The 21,010-nt window shown below is 33.5% G+C and overlaps 2 protein-coding genes across 7 annotated transcripts in view; one reads left to right on the plus strand and one right to left on the minus strand.

The window, feature by feature from the left end:
• DNAJC24 (DnaJ heat shock protein family (Hsp40) member C24) overlaps positions 1-6,019 on the plus strand; it is a 47,934-nt gene extending 41,915 nt beyond the window's left edge. For both annotated transcript variants that reach the window (XM_036220564.1, XM_036220565.1), the window contains one exon: positions 3,384-6,019. In XM_036220564.1, coding sequence (XP_036076457.1) covers positions 3,384-3,514 — 131 coding nt within the window. In that variant the 3' untranslated portion in view covers positions 3,515-6,019. The remainder of the gene's footprint in view (positions 1-3,383) is intronic.
• The window catches only part of IMMP1L (inner mitochondrial membrane peptidase subunit 1), a 55,273-nt gene continuing 39,115 nt past the window's right edge, over positions 4,853-21,010 (minus strand). For all 5 annotated transcript variants that reach the window (XM_016147072.2, XM_016147071.1, XM_016147070.2 and 2 more), the window contains exons 6-7: positions 6,245-6,355; positions 4,853-5,016 (exon numbers count right to left, since the gene is read on the minus strand). In XM_016147072.2, the coding sequence (XP_016002558.1) occupies positions 4,948-5,016; positions 6,245-6,355 (180 nt within the window). In that variant the 3' untranslated portion in view covers positions 4,853-4,947. The remainder of the gene's footprint in view (positions 5,017-6,244; positions 6,356-21,010) is intronic.

Below are 21,010 nucleotides of genomic sequence, written 5' to 3' on the forward strand. Positions count from 1 at the left end.
GAATATTTTTGTTTCATTTTAAACTTCAGTTAATTATTGATGTCCCCTTATATGACTCATTTCCAATTATTTGTCTGTTCTAATTAGTTGATAGGTACATAATTTTTCATAAGGTTTTCTTTTTTAAAACTACTTTGGTTTTTGGTTTACTCTCCATCTGTATAATAGGGACAAGAAGGTCAAAGAAAGTAATTTTTTTCTGTCCTTCCTATGTTGACATTCAAGATTAATTCCTATTAGAATTGTTATTTTTATTTGTTCATATAGAATCATAACATGTCAGAGCAGGGCTTTCAATGTTATATTCTTCTATTTGGAGCTTGATTTTTACACTCACTTTTTGATTGGGTCTTAGGTGGAAAAGAAAAATCTGTCACTTCCTTTTACCTACCTTGAAGTCATGTCTTTTTCACTTCCCTTTTACTAAAATTTTAAAACTAATTTCTCCACTCTTGATAGTTCTGTGAATTGCTCTGGTTATTAAGTTCCTTTTTCTAAATGGAAGCCATGAATACACACTCCCATGTTTCTTTGGTCAAATGAAGAAAATCTGACTAGTTCCTAGAACTATTATATACTCTTAACCCCATAACTTTATTGTTCAGCCTGGGGTACAGATTCCCTAGGGGTTTATAAAAATTTACTAATGAGTGTAGGTAGGTAGAAGATAAACAGCCCATCCTTCCAAAACCTAAGTTTAATAAAATATTTTTTAATGGTAAATTCTTAGTTTAGTGCTCTTAGGAAGCTGGGTCACAAGCTATATTGGCTTGGAAGGAGAATCATGTTTTTGCCTCTGGGCCACTCTGTTCCTGAGCTACCAAATGAAATCTTGGAGTAGAAATTCTTATTTGCAGTGAATGATTGGAAAACTAGGTTTTGTGTAACTGGGGCTCTAAGGGTTTGACAGTTTCATCAGTCTACACAGGAAGAGCTACTGCTGTGAAAACAGAATATGCTAGTGACATAAGCTTTCACTGCTAGATCGTGAAGGAGACAGACTAGAACATGTCATTTATCAGTGAGACCTGCCAGCTAAACAGATCTTTTGAAAATACAGTATTGCTACCTTAACAATCCATATGTATGTGCTGACTGATATATTTTGTTTACTAATGATTCCTGATAATGTGAAAATAGTTTTGATTTTTGTAATCTTCCCTTCTGTAACATTTAAAAATATAATTAAGATTTATTTTAAATTAAGAATATGGATTGATGATTCAAAAATCTGTTCAGTCAACAACTATATGAACTTTCTGATACAAGTGATAATGCAAAGATAATGAAGTGTACAACATGTACAGACTGTCAATAGTTATAATGTTATAAATGTGTTGTCCTTGCAACTTCCTAAAATAAACTTGACAGTGAAGAAGATACAGAAGAATCCCAACCACAGGCAATGAATCAGTTATAAGCAGCTATAGTTAATTTTAATACTATAAGGATGTCCTTACATGCTTATTAAAATTAAGGGTTTATAATTGTAAAAATTGAAATAGTTCTTATCCTTGTGAGAGGAAATACTGAGTAACAGCTGCATGAAGCCATTATTTTTGCAGGGATGTTTAAAAACTAGTCATGTTAAGTTTTGCAATTGAATTTACAATTTTGAATTGTTCTTTGCAATTGAAAAGAGCAGCCTTGGCAGACAAAGTTAAAAAGCAGATCAATTGGGCAAGTAAAAAATTGTTTGAAGATTTCTTCAGTCACTTTCAGAATAGCCTTGGGAGGTGAAAATCCAGAAGAGGAAAGTGGATGAAGCCTTACATGATAAATTCAGCTTCTTGATGGAAGGACAGTATGAAATAATGTATTTTATTACACTTAAAAGGTATACCTGAAGAACTGTTGAGAGATTGAAGTTAACCTTTCCCCTCAGTTATTGTTATTTTGTTTGTATGGTCATTTTGTCTTTGTTATATTTAAAATGATGATGTCTGTGAAGATATCACTTTATTAAGTGACAGTAGAATATAAAAAGAAATTTAACAAGATGTGAATTTTTAGTGAGCATTAACATTTGGAGCCATCTATGACAAAACTCCATAGTAGTCCATGGTGGCCTCTGCATCATTTACCAAGCTCATGTCACCTCAAATTGTTTCTCAGTGTTCACTGAAGTGATAAAAAAAAAAAGGAAATTTAGCTTATGCACATTTTTACACAATAAAAAAAAATGCACTTTGAAAGTATCCTCTGCTATACATATAATATGTTAGCTTAGACAGGGAAGATAGTATTCTTAAATTAAAAATGAAATTATTTTCCTTTATGGAGATAAAAGGCATTGTGGTAAAAAAAAAAAAAAAAAAAAGCAAGATTGGGTGAATGAATTTGTTTTCCTTACTGATAAATACATGAAGTTGGTTCATTTAATTGCTAATTTTTTCAAGGCCAAACTTCATTAGAGAACAAAAACAAGGCAGTTGAATTTTTTTTCCTTTTCCTTTTTTCCCTCTCTTTTAATGGCATATGTTGAGATCTGAGTGTTTAAAAATGAAGTTTGAGAATTGAATAATGGTATTTGTAAGAAGTCATGTATTTTGTTACTTAGTTCATTTATCTATATAGAAAATTATAGTAAAATAATGTGATCAGTAATTATTTTTCCTTGACAGTCACTTCTCAATGACAGTAAAATTGAATAACCAGTGGATCAGAAATTCTTTTAGTTAAAAGACTCAGAGATTTCAACTTCTTCGGAAGATGACAGACTTAAAATTTCCGCCATTAGTACAGTAAACATTACACCATATTGCCTCCTTTGGGCATCTCACTGTCCTTTTGGTTCATAAATCATTTGTAAACACCTAACAAACAGGTACAAACACCCACAGAAAAAAACACAGTGTGTTTTTATATATTTGAGTCAGGATTCTTGAAATAGTGTGATACCAGAACAGATATAGTCAAATGTTGAATTTGATAAGCAGTTAAGTGTGGAGTTTTCTCGAAAACCATATACTCCAAGCAAAAGCATGCTCTTTAACAGGTAGAGTATTTTTCTTTTTCCTTTACAGTAATAGTATGGATAAATACAATGTTGAGAAAAAGTAAAAAAAAAAAAAAAAAGAAAGAAAGAAACGACAAATTTCATGGGTTGCTCTGAGGATCTGCTGTTGCCCCAAGATCTCTGGACTATTATTAATCCATAGCTTTAATCCATCTCCTCTACAGATAAAGATTCTTTGATAGATAATTTTTAGAAACACTGCTCCATACAAGAAATTTTTTCAAGTTCTCATTTAAGAATACATTTTATATTTACAGAGCTTCTTTTGTTTTGCAATTTCTGTGGAATAAACTGCATTTTTTTAAATAGTGTTTCCATAAAGTTACTTGTGAGCATTTAAAGCATTATTTTGTTTTCTCTGCAGATGATCACTCTTTTTCTCTGAGTTGCCGTTGTGGTGGAAAATACAGTGTTTCCAAGGATGAAGCAGAAGAAGTTACTCTAATTTCTTGTGATACGTGTTCACTAATTATAGAACTCCTTCATTATAGCTGAAATTGTTCACCAAGTGGAATCCTTTAACTGTGTATTTAGATACACTGAAGAGAGTCCATTCTAACTTTGTCCATTCAAGCAACTGTATAAAGCTGATAAAAAAAAAAGAGAGAGAGACGTAGGACTCTTTTTTTTTTTTTTTTGGTCAGCTCTGTTATTTACAGAGAAATAAGACTGTCAAGTAAAGTCTACTCCAGATTAATAGAAAATTAATTTCGCTACATATATTTATAATTTATAGATTGCCAAAAAATGGTCTAGAATCATAAATTATATTTAGTGAATTCCCATTTGAGTACTTTATTATTGATTAATTTCCTTAAATAAGCATGTCTCTTCTTTTAAAGGGTCAGAGTATCATCATATTCATTTATAGTTACTACGCTGCTGAAGTAACATATTTCTAGCTGCCAGAGTTATAGGCCTATTTGACAACTGCCTTAGAAATCTAACGTCATTAAAATTAAATTAGAATCGTTGCGAATAACGTGTGATTTTAGTTCTCCCATAATGTAGGCTGAATATGGATATTCATGAGGTCATTTCAAAGTTAATAAAGAAGGCAAAGTGGCAACTGGAGGAAAAAGGATAGCTATGGAGTCAGAAGACTTAACTTCAGTCCTGGCACTATAGTTCCAAATTCTTCATATAGCTATATTAAAGGGAGCAAGCTTCTTGAACACTGCCATCTTCAATTTTAGATATAATTTAGGAAATAGTAGCTTTAAGAAAAAAAATTGAAACGTGCATTACTTTCCTTTTTATTGCAGAGTACTATGATATAGTATTAATGCCGATATTTAGGGCTAAGGAACCATTGCATTGCTGGTATGATGAAATGGACTTCTGTAATGTATTATTATGGACTACAGTAGACTGTAAAGATTTTATTTTTTTATATATTTAATATTCTATGTATAGTATAAGGCAGCACTCACTTTAAAAACTCATTTAAAAAGGAATCCTTTAGGGGATCACTGAAACTTTCTCACTCAATTCATTCAGTTTTCACTCATTCAAAGAGTGAACCAAGCATGTGACTTAGTAGCTTTTTATTAGGTTGAACTCTTGTTGGTTTGGACTTATATAACTAGTTTCTACTCTGACTTGTAAATGTAGCTAAAGTATGAAGCATATCCATGAGATTACTTTTTCATTATATGTATAAAACCAAAAATTCAAAAGTAAGGTTGTCACCCAGGTTTTCCCTCTAAAAATATTTTTATATCTAGCATAAAATTTAGATGACTCATTTTTATCCATATTATCTTGAATTAATATAGCCTGCAGATTATTTGTTATTCCTCTTTACATTTAACAATTTAAAAAAGTAACAAATTGAATAGCAAACAGTTTATTTGTAAGTACATGGTTTCAGTGGCAATAACAAATTCATTTGAACAGGAAACAATTATCAAAAGAATAAATGCTTGCTAATCATCAGAAAATCTGTGGCTATTAGGGCTATCACGTAGAAATCCAAAATCACTCAGAGGCCAAATCTGTAAAATCAAAATGTGATTGAAGACAATTAATCAAACTGATGTTATATGATCATCATATTCTTTTTTTTAATCATTCACCTCCTTTCTCTATGACATATAAACACTTTCTCCTTATTCTTCAGTCAAGAACACAATTTCTCATCAAAATAAGACTTTAGAAAGTAAGCGTTCATGTGTGTATGTATTTAAACTAAAGTTTGGAACATTCAAATATACAAGAAATTGTATGTGTCATGGAAATACAGTTGACCTTTGAAAAACACACAGGTTTGAAGTACATGAGTCCAATTATATGCATTTTTCAATAAATATATACAGTTGGCCCTCCATATCCCCAGGTTCTCAGCCATGGATTCAACTAACAGTGGATAGAAAATATTTTTGATCATGCTTGGGAATCCATGGATGCAGAGGGCCAACTGTATGCATTGTTTGTGCCATTTTGTACAAGGGACTTCAGCAGTCACAGACTTTGGTATCTTTTAGGATTCCTGGAACCAATACCCAACACCATAGATAGGTTTTAGGGAAGTTGAAAGTTATACGTGGACTTGGAACTGCATGGTGAGGTCAGTACCCCTACCCCTGCGTTGTTTAAGGGTCTACTGTATACATGTGTAATGTGTGTGTGCCTGTTTTCATTTAGTACCCTTAAAGTTAACCAATCCTAAGTACCTGAATATATGCTAAAGTGTAAAGAATTCTGTAATTTACCCAACAGCCCCAAGTGTTATGTGTTTTTCTCCTTACTAGTTGTGACAAAACGGGAAAGCCAGGGAAAACAATAATCTTTCCTAAGAATCATATATTTACTACAACCATGATAAGTCCATTACTCACTGTACTTAACTGGGATATCCCTGCATTACAGGAAGTTTGAACCTACACTGATCTTATACAAATGTATATTAATATATTCCCCCCAGGATATGAACATGGTTATAAAAGTTGTATGAGAAAAATTTTTGGAGATTCAAAATAAAGGCTTCTTACTATATAACTAAGGTAGTTTGAACTTTATTATTCAAATAAAAAATTATTCTCAGTGACCTGTCTCAATGAGGGGAAGGCATATGTTTTTAACTATGAAAGCCAACATGTTCATAACTGTTATTGCAATGGTTAAGTCCATTGACAGCCTGAGGAGTTCAAAGTTTATTTTGAAAGAAGCTGATTTTTTTCCCAGCTCAGAGAAGAAAGCCTACATTTAAACAGGAGACAGTACCTTAAAGAAAATACGTCCTCTTATTAGTCCATATGGAATAGGTCCATAGGACCTGGAATCTGTAGAATTCTGTAGATTATCACCTTCTATCCAAACATGACCGACTGGCACCTAGAATTAAAGAAAGCAGCCCCTTAAAAAAATTGCATACTATAAATAAAAGGCATGTCTTATACGAGAAATGTCTTAAAGTTCTCTTTTATAAAATACGAACCCCATGATTTGCACTTTTGCTTTCATTTCTTGCACAATAAAATAACTAAAATTAGTAATAAAGTTTCAACTTTTTACAAGACCTATCTTTTTTGCCACATGGTTCCCAATCATTAATTTGTTACACAAACCCCAAACTGAGGTTATAAGAGATCAAAATAGTGTAACAGGGTCATTAATTTAATAGACTTCAAAAGAGGTCATTAGGATGCTGACTGAAAATGTGCCCTCCTGTCTCAGTAACAGCATAAGCAGGGCAGCCACTCACTCAGCAACATCCTGGGGCCAGTACCAAGGCCAGACCTATTAGAATGTTCATGATGAACTAAATGGTAATTGATTGTGACATCAATTACAAATAATCTCATCATTTTATTGGAGTGGGCTTGTCAGAATTCTAATTAAGATCCCTGTTCTGCCTTTGTACAGGCCATATCTTCAATGCATTATACTTGAATGATGACCATCAAGAACTAGAAGGACCTATTATAAAATCATCAGTTGTAAAAATTAATGATGGTGACCTTCTACTAAATGAAAAGGCCCTAGTTCCTATATGTCCTATACATTAACTGGTAAATAACATAAGTTTAAATATTTACTCAATGAGAAGCATATTTAGAACAGAACATGTTAGCTTAAAAAAAATGCCCTTTTTGGACATTAAAACTGCATTTTAAAAGTTTTTATATTTTTTGTTACCCAAGAAAGTTGAATTATTGACCAGTCCAAAATGATCTGTCAGAAGGAATTTATTTCACTGCGTTCTTATGACTATTATTTGAATACCTTATGTGAAGAAAAATAATCATATTGGGTTTAATAAGAAATGACTGCAGTGTTTTAAATGTCACAAATTACTTTTTAAAACCTTTATTTTTAGAGTAGTTTCAGGTTCATAGCACAATTGAGAGGAAGGTACAGAGATTTCCCATTATACTTCCTGCCCCCACCACAATGGTATGTTTGTTATACTTGGTGAACCACCATCAACATCATCATCACCAAAGCCCAGAGTTTATGTTAGGGTTCACTCATGGTGTATGTTCTATGGGTTTGGACAAATGTATGACGTGTATCTATCATTATAGTATCATACAGAGTATTTTCACTGCTCTAAAAAGCCTTTGTGATCTAGCTGTTCATTTCTCCTTTCCCCGTTACCTTTTGTAAAAAATAAATTTATATAAGCATGTAAAATTTTTAATTTCACTTTACATCAGAGATTATATAATTTTGTCTTATGTAGAAATATTTGCCCAAAATCAAGGTAATTATTTTCATTTAGATACACTTAAATTTCTCTATTTGTAGAGAAAGGACGTAAGTTTCTTGAAATAATATCAGATACTCTAAGATCATCCACTTTTATTAGTGGAGCTAGTTATAGGTTCCAAGGCCAATGGTAAGGCTAGTTCACACCAATAAGAAAAATGTATATGTGCAGTGAACCACAAGACTGCTTAAGTGGACAAATGAGCACATCTCAGTTCATAAACGAAAAGAACAAAACAGTGTACTTGAAAAGTCCATGTGTCATTAACATATTCTGACCTACTTCCTTGCGAGAAGTTACAGTGTGAATGTCTTTGGTGTTTAAATTTCCTTAATATGTGTTTGCTCCTGAGTTCTAAAAATAAATAATATATATGAATAGTTAAATGAAATCATAAAGCTAGGGACACCAGTAAAAGCAAAAGAAAAAACTAAGGCAACATACTAACAACTTAGGAATATATAAACCAAAGTTGAAAATCGAATATTTGCTGGTGACTTATATTAGTAAATAGAAATTCTTATAAAGCACAATCACTTTTATGGTAGTTATGACCTAAGTTTCATGCAAATTAGCTAAACGAAGTGATGAAGTATTATCTCTGGTATAATAAAATTAACAAGTACAAAAAAGAAATCAAAGAGAAACCCAGAACATATCACCAGAAGCCTTTGGAGGAGTGTGACCCAGACTAGCTACACCTAGTCCTTGACTGCAAGGGGTGGAACGAAAAGGGTGGATTAGTAACGCAAACCCGTATGTTACATGGCTTTTTGGTTTATTCAGTACAAATTTTATACACATCTCATCTGGTCCTTGAAACAACCTGTGAAGTACTGCTACTGATATTTAAAAGAAGTGGATTGAAGTATGGGACATGCTAACTCCTACAATCTGAAGCCCATCTATAACAAATGCATCCATTTAAAGGTATTCTTTTACATCTCACAGACTTCAATGCTTGATATAAAGTATACAAATCGAAGGGGGAAAATGCCTTTAATAAGAGCTTCAGTATTGACAGGAAAACCTCTAAGTATGGATCTTCTAAAATCAAAGCAGTCACCTTTGCTGACCCTACTTCTTAATCAATTACTCAGTTTCCCAGGAAAAATTCACATTTTAAATTACTCCACTTTTGAAACACATAATTATTTTTGGTAAGGGGTAAGGGTATACCTTAAAAATCAATTTTACAGAGCTATACTTTATATACAGTAAAATGTACTTATTTTAAGTTTTGATACTAATTTTGAAAAATGTACACACCTCTACAACCACCAACCACAATCAATACGGAAAACATTTCTATCATGCCAAAAAGTTCCCTCCTGTTCCAGTCAACCTCCCACCCCGATACTCAGTCTCAGGCAACTAGTGATCTGTTTTCTGTTCCTAGAGACTACTTTTACCTGTTCCTAAATTTAATATAAATAAACCTGCACAATACATACTATTTTGTGTCTGGCTTTTGTTCAGTAATATTTTATGATTTATCCATGTTATATGTATCAGTTGTTCATTCTTTTTTACTAATGAGTAGTAGTCCACTGTAAATCACAATGTTTATACATGAAGCACTTGATATTTTTGCTGTTTTGGGCTCTTAGAAATAAAACACTACAAACATTCATGTACAAATTTATACCTAGGGGCAGAATATCTGGGTCATAAGTATATGCTTCGCCTAAATTTTACCGAAGTGATAACACCATCTTACACTTCAAAGAGCAACGTACGATGTTTCTGTTGCTCCACAACCGTGGTATTTTCAGTTTGTAAAATTTTTTGCTATTCTAGTAGCTACTGGCATCACATTGTGGTTTTAATCTGCATTTCTCTGATGAGCATTTTTCTTGTGCCTATTATCTATCTTTTGTGAAGTGTCTGTTAAAATATTTTGCCCATTTTAAAAATGGGTGGTTTTTCTTATTATTCATCTTAAGAGTATTTTATATACTTGAGTACAAGTTCTTTGACAGGTATTGCAAATATTTTCTCCCAGTCTGGAATCTTCTCTTTTGTAGTTTCTGATCTACTGCAATGTATTTTTAAGCTCTGGTAATTTCTCTTGGTTCTTTTTCATATTTACCAAACCTTTCCTCATGTTCATCCTCCAGATCCTTGAAAATACTTAGAATTGGTGTTTTAGAGTACATGTCTGTTAATTCCATTATCTCTGTAATTTCTGAATCTATTTTAACTGATTTTTCATCTAGTTATGAATTACATTTTCCTACTTCACATATCTAGTAATTTGTGATTGAGATGGACATTCATTTGTTGAGTGAATTTTGTTTTTTCTTTTGTGTGTGTTAAATGTTGAAGAGCACTGTTTTGGAAGAGGCAGTTACTTTAGCTGTGGATCAGCTTATTCCTTTCAAGCCCTCTTTAAGCTTCTTAGGTCAGGTCTATCTCACATAGTACACTAAGGGCTACTTTAACTCTGCCACTAAGCCGTAATATTCTGGGGTCTCCACTGAATGCTCCAGATAATTCAGTGAGATCTGTCCACTCTGGCTGGTGGGAATTTAAATGGCTCTCAGCTCTGTGTGAGCTCTGGGAAGTGCTCAGCTCCCCACTAGCTGTTTGTGCGGTCTCTAAGTTTCACCATAAGCAGGCATAATTTAGTATGCATTTAGCCTAAAAACCAAGAGAATACCTACATAGATTTCTGGAGATCATTGTGTTGTTCTGTTCTCCCTGGTGGTTTGAGCCACAAATTACAACCACTTAAACTTCCCTCAACCCTAATCTCTGTCTAAATTGAGCAAGACCACTTGTGCTTTGTTTGAATTTTCCCTCCTCTGGCCTCCTGAAAACTGCCTTAAGGCAGAAGTTGGGGTAATACAGGGTTTGCCTGGTTTCCCTCCTCTCTGAGATCTAATAATGCCTGCTGTGCATTGTCTGAAAACAGTTGTTTCCTATATTTTGTCTAGTTTTCTAGTTCTTTATGGCAGGAGGGCAAGTTAAGCACCAGTTACTCCGTCACTGCCAGATAAAGAGGTTCAAATTATCTAATTTTTAGTATTATTACTTTTAGCATACTTCATAACAATATGAAGAGAACCCTTCTGGTGAGAACTAAAAGTTTTGATGGAGGTAAGGTGTGCCTTTGGCATCTCCTTTAGTGGCATTCCCTATATGATTTTGTTTACCCCTTCCCTATCAAAATCTCCAGAAAAGATTTGCCACACTAAGCCTGCAATTATGTAGAACGTGGAAGTTCGCTATGGTACTGCCTGTATGGCCAAAATAGCAAGAGTATAAATATTCTTCAGGCAGACGTTAAATAGTTTATTTGTATAATAACAAACAACTGGTTAAAAACTAATAGCAAGATTTACATTAATATAATATCAATGAAAAAAATGTTACAGGGCAGTGTATATAAACGTTTAAAGAAAACCTAGGAAACGTTTTTTGTATATTTCAAAAATGTACATTTTTGTAGCAAGTAGGTATTAGACATTTTAAATATATATACATATATATGCACATACACATACATGTAAATGTTTTAACATCCCTAGCCTTTTTAGTGATACTCGTACTTTTTAAAAAGAACACTGTCCATCACCATGCAGGTTAGGAAGAATTTTATCGAATATATAAAAAAAAATTAGTAGTATGGAAAGAGACCTAAATTCCAATCTATATAGCAGGCTCTGCTTCTTTGTATAGTACAAGTAAATGACTCAATGAAGAGTACTGTCACCAGTCTCTGGGTAATTAAAATATTAATCTAGCTAAGAACTCATCTATTTAAACTAGCAAAGTACAACGCATTTTTGGTATGGGTTCAAAGCTTAAAACCTGGCCTTTCTGGTATAGAATGAGACAGAACAGAACAAAAATTTTCTAACTCAAAACACAGTTATTATCTGTTGGATTAACCAACTGGCTATCATGAAATTGAAAATTCAAACGAGAAAATTCTATAGTAGTAGTATTAAAAAATTAACAAAATAGATTAAATATATATTTTAAAAAGCTACTGTAACTTTCTAACTGTAGAAGAGGACTTCAATAAATGCATTTATAATGTTTTGCAAATGGCAGAAAACAGAAATCTCCAATTCCATATCTTTGTTCATTATTTCTCATAACCAAAACTTTTATTAGATTACTTTTCATTTTTATACTTTTGTAAATCTTCCATAGTAACTTGAATGAATCCATGAGACTAAATAAAAATATACAAATATGTCTTTATAATAAATGCCACCTAAAACATTGTACTTTTGCTCAAATCAGAATTTTCCCAGGGTCTCAGATACAGCTAACTTTAGAGCTAAATTTTAAAGCATTAAAAGAACCCTTAAATCATTTTTGTTTTTCCTTTCTACGTCAGAGGTTTACTTCCTGAGCTATGATAAAACCTAATCTCAAGGCTGGACAAAAGAATCAAGCCTCTAGTTCTCAGCTATACTTAACTGAGGTCTAGTTAAGTGGCTCCTTTATAGTACAGGCAACAAATGTAATTGCCTCATGGCCTGCGGGTGTCCATTTAACAAAAGAGGCTTTTGTGAACCAATCCGCAGGTGTTACCTTTCTTGATTCAAGTGAAATCTGATGAAAGAGTCCACAATATCAAATAACACATTTACTAAACTATAATCAAACTCATTTATTTGATTACACAAAGACTATCTAAGTTAGAAAAAGTTCTTACTGCAGAGTAAGATTTGTATTTCTGACCTTTTAAAAAAAAAAAAACAGAAAAGCCTAATAAAAGATCTGATTTTTAATTAACCCTTTGTTCGCCAGATATTTTATAACAGCAAAAGACTGGTGGGTACTGTCCCTGCTTTTGTTCATGCCTCTTTAATGGTTCTTCTAAAATGACTACAAAGGAAAGGGAAACAACAGCTATTAAACAAAAATCCTAAAGGCAAGGAGAGGGGCAAAGTTTTTGGAATCCTTTTTTTGCCATTTTTTCCTTTTCCTGAATTACATAAGAAAAGGAGAGGCATACACATTTTATGAAAGCAATCAGAAAGCCTTGTTTCTTTTTGACAAAACCAAACAGAAGCGATATAGCAACACTTTAATCTTAAAAGTATTTCATTTTCCACATATATTTTAAAGATTTTGTTTTGTGATTCATGAAATGATAAATGTGAAATATAAAATATATAATTTCTATGCCCAGGAAAAAAGTCCATGTAATGAATGTTCATTCATAAAATGTCACTGCAGTCTAATAATCTATATACAAATGATGTTTTTTTATGTTACCATGTTCCATGTAAGTGGGATCAAGTCAAATTATTACCCTTTGTAACTAATGCATATTCTGCTTCATTACCACATACTACCAAAATGTAGCCATGGTATGATAATATGCACACAAACTAATGGAGAGAATTTGGAAAATGAAATAATTTACTAATTACATAGTTCTAAGAGGACTTCATAAAACCCAGTATTTTTTTTTTTTTGACTCATGCAACAGCAAAATTAGAAACAGCACCAGTAAATAACTGTTGGAGTTTACCCTTCCTATAACACCAACAAAAGCTATAAACAAAGACATATATGTCAAAAAAGTGAAGCATTAAACCCCCAGGAGGCAATCAAGTAAAAAGCTTTTAAGAACAAAAGCTGAGAACACATTATTAATCTTTAATTTTTAAAAATGGGAGTGTCTCAAGTGTCAGTTTAGGTTATTTATGAAAGCAAAATTCAAGGAACAGTTTCATTAATCTTCATTTTCGTTGGCATTCTCCTTGCCAAAACTTCTTACCCACATTTGTCTACCTAAGCAGTATTTCTGGAGTCCTGACAGAGGTGCTCCCAAATGCTAGATGCATGACAAAGGAATTAACAGGACAAAGGATCAGGTATGGAACAGTAACATATGATTATTTCAATGGATACTATTTCTATGTATACAGTCATGCTCTTCCCCACCCCCCAACCCCCATTTAAATTCTGACTTATTACTACCCTATCTGCATCATTTCTGGAGACTGTTATCCTTCCCTACTTAACAACAGTGTCACCTGAGGTTCATAGCCAATTATTACCAAAGAGGAATTTACAGGGAAGTTCCAGCAGGCTATACCTACAGCACTGGGGTGGAGTAATGATGGGGAATGCTTTTTCCTAACAAGTTCTATTATTGAGCATCTTCCTACTGAGTAGGTTTAGATATCAGTGTTAAGACTTGACTTGTTCATTCTCATAGCTTTTTCAAGCTAAGTTCCTTCATCTTTTCCCCAAGTATTCAAAACCATCCACTCTGAATAGGACTCTGTGATGGGTTATTTGCGTAATGCTCAAAGATATAGTCCACAGTCATAGTCCTGAGTAGAAAGTGTAGCTCTGCTACTTACTAAGCACGTTGGACAGGTTATTTAAACCTCCTTTGTACAACTGGTACTAATAAATGCCTTACAGAATATTTTGAGAACCAAGTGAAATAACACATAAGGCTCCAGCACCCAGAAAGCACTCACTATATATTAGCTATTGTTATAATAGCAGTTGCTCCAGATGCTGGTATGAATGATGCCTTCTGGGCTTTCTTTGTTCCTGCTTTTCCTATGCAGTCTACTTAGAAATCTGCAAATATGCTTTGCAATTTTACTTTGCTTATATTTTTGGTCATTTTTTACTGCATTCAACTATACAGTTCTGGTATTAGCCAAGACTTTGAATTGAATCCAATATAATTTAAAATGTACATTAATTGTGAATAGCTGCCATTAACTATGTTAACTGATTTAATGGAATTCAGTTTTAAGACCAAGTCATCCAAATGTACTAAAGACTAACATTTTAATTCTTTTAATAGGCATCTTCATCAAGCAATGCTTATTAAATATTTAATGCTTAGGCTCTCCCTTGTGAAGCATTTACTTCTTCGGAACCATCTACCAGCTTGCTAGTCAAGAGGAAGGGGAAAAAGTTGTTATTGAAGCCAGTAAGTAGGCCCTTCCATCCTAGCCATTAGATACTAATGTCTCATTCCTACAGATTTTTTTTCATAGGACAATGGATTATTTTGCTGACTCCTTTTCTTGTTCTAGTTATAGATTAGTATTTAAAAGGAGCATCTTACAGTCTCATTTTGAGACTGTCTCTATTTTCATTTTAATGTAACCTGATATAGAATCTGGTTCTCATATTCCAAAACATGAGCCTAACTTAATGAAACACAGGGTATTTCATAGACTAGTAGAATATAATGTTAATAGAGTGTTCCCATGCTCTCAGAAAGTCTCAACAGTTGGGAAAACAGTTGTACTTATATGTTTCCACCAAAATTTTGAGTGTTAAATGTTGAAGAGGTCTTCAAATAATTCTTCCCAAAGTCATAACTCATCTCTATGTGGATTTATTGCTATAGATGAATCTCTGTAGCTCTTTTTTATTTCTTGTGGCCTCTATGCATAACGGCTTCATACAAAGATTGGCTAGAAAACTGACTTACAATTAAAATGGTATTAGAAATAGATCATCAGGGGTAAAAAGAGTCCATACTCCAAAAAAAAGAAATGATTAAAATATGTAGATCACTTTGTACTTGATATTACTAATGCCTTATAAAAAGACATTGTGTTGCATATTTTTCTTTGGCAGACATTCTCCTACTTGTGTTTTATTCATCAAAACTACAACTCCAATGTGCCATACTCTGAAAGTTATTTTGAATGAAATCTAGCTTTGTGAATACAAAATTACAAATTAGGCAGGTGGATGACAGATGACATTTTTTGTGATGATGTCAGATACAAAGAGAATAGCCGAAGATATTTAAAAAGATTCTCCGAAGGCTGAGAGCATCAACACATTGTTTTGATTAAGAAATCATGGAAATATACTGTGGACATCAAGGAAAGAACAGCATAGCATCCAGATGTCATTCTGAGAAAGCATTTGTTTTTCTCCATTTCCTATAATTTAATTGCCATTGTATTAATTTAAAGTACATCTACCTTAGGCTTATCAGGTAAGATTCTAAAATATTCAAACACTGAATATATCTTCTCTCCATTTCCCAAATTAACATCTCCCCCCAGAGTCCCTTATTTTAATATACTATGACCCCTACCGCTAAAGCCAGAAACTTGGGTCAATTTTAAGCCCTTCATTTCCATTTCTTCTAGCATCCAGTCCTGTCTAGATATTTTCTTAATCTTTCTCCAAACTCTATAATGCTTTCCATTCTTAATATTATCTCAATTATGTCTTACAGCCCATTAACTGGTCTCCTGCCTCCAGTCTCTCCTACTCCAAACCATCTTCTATTAGTCTATACTAATATCAGCATGATTTTTTAAAAACTAAGTGTAATAATGTTATTCCTCTGCTAGAGACATACAAGGAACTGAGACCTGTTTACCTTTTTTTCTCTTTTTACTACTCACCCCTCCCTACTATATGTTCAAGACATAGCAACTTACTTTTAGCAGCTGCCCAAAGCATAATGCTATACTCTCCTTTCTAGACCTGAATGTGCTGCTTGCTTTGGCGACAGTCTCCTTATCTTTTAAACTTCAACTCAGGCTTTACCTCCCCAGTCTTGAATAATCCTATCCACCCCAGTCTGGATAAATATCCTCTTGTGTCTTACCATAGTATTTTGTATATAATTCTGTTACACTATATTGTAATTCCTTGTCTCTTCCTCCCACTTGACTATAAGCTCCTAAAACTGTCAATATGGTACCCATTAGCCACACATGTGGCTATTTAATTTTACAAATTACATAAAATTTAAAATTCAGTTCCTCACACATACTAGCCATGATTCCTGTGTTCAGTAGCCACATGTACCTAGTGGCTACCATACTGGACATGGATAGTGCAGATACAGAATATTCCATTTTTGTAGAAAGTTCTATTGGACAGCACTGCAGGCAGGGACTGGTCCTCAACATGGTGCTGGTGGTGCTCAAAAAAGTGCTCAATAAATGTGAAATTAATGAATACATGAATAAATAAAAGGAAAGATAATGTCAGGCAAATTTTAGCCACCACTGTAGCCTCCTGAAAGCCATTTAAACCATCTTGCCCATCCCATACGCCAAGTGTAGTGGTTCCAGCTGCTTCTGAAGCACAGCCTCTTTAAGAAAATTGCCTGAAATTGGTTTGGGTTGGGTACATTTGCAGCTAGGGTCCAGAAGTCCATATCAATCTTTGTCCTGAGATCCATTTTGACTTTCTTTACATAGGAAAGTTGGGTCAAATTTCAGGTTTCTTCAGACATAAGGCTTCTCTAATGGTTCATACACACAATGCATAGGAAGTAAGATCAGAATCTTAACTTACCTTAGAATTTTAAAGTACTCACCCTATAGTTTTAAGTACTTTGTCTCTTTTCCTGTTGGCTACGTCTAGTGGGCATGCGAGTACTAGCTGTGCCAAACTAAATGATTCTTAAATTTCCTTAAAAATTAAAAGTTATGAAAATTCTAATCCAGGAGGAAAGCACCCTCACCATATCTAGGTTAGCAGTACAGTGGCTTGTATTGCCAATATTTTCTTGCCAATTTATCTTCAACTGTTTTAGGTAGAGAGTAGTTTAGTAGAATAAGAAAGCTTTTATGGACTAATTAAAAGGGTCACAGAAACCTGCAGAATTTTAGTTACCCAAAGTGGTAACACAGAACTTCATTTAGTTGCTTATTTCAAAAGACATTTGAACACATTTCACCTAGTCAACAGCAACTTTCCAGGAGACTACTATATCATATTAAGAAGCCACATGACACTCAGAATATATTCTTTTTACTACTATCAGAGTTGGAGTCTGCTTCAGACGCTTCTATTAAAGAGTAGTATTACAATTTTGGTCTTAATTTTTCCCAGTTACTTTTAGGCAAACTTAAAATATAGAGATCTCATAACTTGCAAATAAATATTTGCATTTTACTGAATTGCACAACTGTCTCCCTAGATTCACGCCAATAGCACTGACTTTTCAACTTTGAGTGGTTAAATATTTTTAGATAAGCATAACACATTAGTTTCAGGAAGACTTGCTTATCTTTCAGCAGAAATGTTGATCTTCATACATGCAGATATATACTCAAACATATATAAAATACATTTCTACAAAATAAAATTGTGTAAACTACGCATTGTTAAACTAAGATCAAATTATTCTGAAAATGTTTAGCGAACACATCAGAAAATACTTAAGCTGTGGGAACCTCAAAGATGATTCTTGTGTGTTAACATCAGAAGAAAAACACCTCAGAATTGCAAACAGTAAGTCAAATTTATCTTCAGAACTGTGTTAACTATAGGATGAAAAAGTCACGTCATCTCCGCAATGAACTTCACTTTAGCAAAAAAGTAAACATATTTCCTCTGTATCAGCTGCAATCAAGGCATTAGCAGTATGCCATGATTGATTAACCTGGGAGCAGTTGCTGAGAAATGGATGTGAGGCACAGGTTTTTATCACTATAGTCTGCAAAAAGCAAGTCCTTTGTTTAGATATCCTTGTTGTTATAAGTGACATTATTAGGTAGTTCTTCTATTTAAATGACATAAGGATTTAGTGTATCAGCAGCTTATAGTAAACAAGCCCTTTCAATTTGATGATTCCTCTCCCTACAAAGAAGTACTTCTTCTGTTTATAATACAAGTGGTAATAGAAGGCCATATGGTTATGACTTTTAGCTAAAGTAAATGACATTTAAACAAACAGAAAAACAGCATTAGGATATTCAAGGATTTGAACTATAACCTAAAATACACAGTACACATTAAGGGGCTATTAGTGTTAACTATATAAATTGACCATTTTCCAATGTTGTTGAATTAGTGAGATTTTTTTTTTCAGTTTGTCAATCAGTTTTATTTAAATATGTCCCAATACACTATAAAACAGCTTTATTACTGTCATATTGTCCCATTTCCAACTTCTTTTTAAGAACACTACACTACCAGTGCATCTGGAGAACATTTAATCAATTCTTTCTGAAACTTAAAATTGTCTCTATTTCTTACATTTCCACGAATAACAATAATGACATTGTTATTAACATACTCTACAATTCAAAAAGAAAAATGTAAGACATACTACATTTTTTATTCACCTACCATCACTCTACTGTGGTAACAGACCATCATTTGGTTAACAACATTTCACCTTTTGTGTGTAACACTGGAATCTACTGTATCAAGAACCAAAAAGCTTTTAAATAGCTTGATATTTTGATAGGTCAATAATAAAAGTAAAAATATATAATTTTTCTAATAACTATAGATATGTTTCTTTAACTACAGCAAAAGACTGCTATGATCTATCTATAGGAATACACTGAAATCTTCGTAATCATATTCTATTAACATTTCAATTTTCAATACAGAGTGGCTACTATGATTGAGAAACTAAAATGCAATAAATAAAATTTCAATTTTGGCAGATTTAAAAAATTATTATTTTGAAATGCAAAACCACTGGAAAGCAGAGGTTTACATTTAAAGGGGCAGTTTACCTACTACAGGTAAGAACTGTACCCATTGTTAATCTGCCAACCAACAAAAAGATCAAAACAAAATACCTATAGAATAAATATGTCCAAAAGGTACATGCATTTATACTGAAATTCAGAAAATCCTCACTTTGCATTCTAATTAGTAGGTGCTATATGTTGCAAGGGCAAGTTAGCCTTCATCATAAGAAAACCACCATAGCATTTCTGGAGCCCCAAACCTGCCTTCAAAATAACATCAAGGCAGGTCCAGGGTTCTACGGTTCTACCATTCCTTTAGAAGATTCAGTCTAGATCAAGTTCACACTATTCCAGACTGACAGATCAGTTTAGAGCCGGATGAATTTTTAGTCTCCTTAATAAAAGGACTGAAAAATATCATTCAGTCTAAGTAGAAGTCATTTGGGAAAAGAAATGTTTAGTCAGCACTCTGTTGCCCGGGTACGAAGTAATAGGGGGACAGTCCAATATTGTCTACAGCTTTCACCTGTGATTATGGAAGGTAGCTTAGCTTTCAAGTCTTCTATGAAGACTAGAGTGACCACAGATTAGACTGTTCAGCAGCAGCCTACAGTGCAGTGAACTAAAGGAATCCCTATCTTACTGAAAAATATTAACACAATGCATTTACTCGAGAGCAAGTTTGCAATAGAAACTAGCAGAAGAAATTAAGTAGACTAGAAGCCAGAAGAAAATATGGTCAGACCCTATTCACATATACTTTTGTCCATCCTTAAATATTTTTTAAGTACCAACTAGGTGTCTAATCAAAGTTTAGGTGCTGGGGAATCTGCGATCAAAACAAATCTCTGCCATCAAGAACCTTCTATTCTAGGGCAAGGGTCAACAAACTTTTTCTGTAAATGGACAGATAGTAAAATAGCCTAAGCTTTGCAAGCCACATAGTCTCTGTAACAACTACACAACTCTGCTAAAAAGTGAAAGCAGTCACAGAAAATATATAAATGAATGAGCATGCCTGTGTTCCGATAAAACTTTAATTATAAAAACAGGCAACAGGAAGAATAATAATATAGGGTCTTGTAAGACATCCTAAGGCCTATGGCTTTTATTAAAAGTAAGATGAGGAGCCACTGGAATCTTGGAGCAGAAGAGTGATATTATTACTCTTGTAAAGTACCATTATTAAAAAAAGTTCATTTCAGCTACTAACTAGAAAATCATCAGTGGAGGGTAGGAGGATGGGAAAGGTATAAGCAGAAAGAGTAGCTCAGAAGTTAATGCGAGAAAATGAGAGATGAATTTATCTTGCACCCAGATGGTAGCAGTGACAGTGGCAAGAAGTGGTCTAATTCTGATAATATTTACAAGCTTCATCACAATTTGCTAATGAACTGGATGTGGTGTGAAAGAGGAAGAGAATCATGGATGATGACAAGGTTTATGATCTAAGCAAGCAGTAGAACTGAGTTGCCTTTACTGTGATGGGAAAGTGTGTGGGAGGAGCCAGTTTGGGAAGGAAAATCAGGAGTTTAGTTTTGGACGTGCTGAGTTTACTTGTGGACATGTTTAGTTTGAGGTGACTAAAGTGGACACCTTACGTGGATTTTAGATATATGATTCTGGAGTTCAGGAAAGAAGTTGTGGTTGATATAAATTTGGGAGTTAAGTTAGACAGTATTCAAAACCATGAGATAGGATGAAGTCACCAAAAGAATAAATTTAAAATATGAACCCTTAGTAATTCCAATGTTTAGAGAAACCAGCAGAGGAAACTCAGCAGCAGCAAAAAGATAGGAAGAAAACTGACAGAGTGGTGTCCCAAAATCTAGGGAAATCAGGGTTCAAGAACAACTA

This window comes from Rousettus aegyptiacus, unplaced genomic scaffold (assembly GCF_014176215.1).
Source record: "Rousettus aegyptiacus isolate mRouAeg1 unplaced genomic scaffold, mRouAeg1.p scaffold_m13_p_5, whole genome shotgun sequence".
Lineage (NCBI taxonomy): Eukaryota > Metazoa > Chordata > Mammalia > Chiroptera > Pteropodidae > Rousettus > Rousettus aegyptiacus.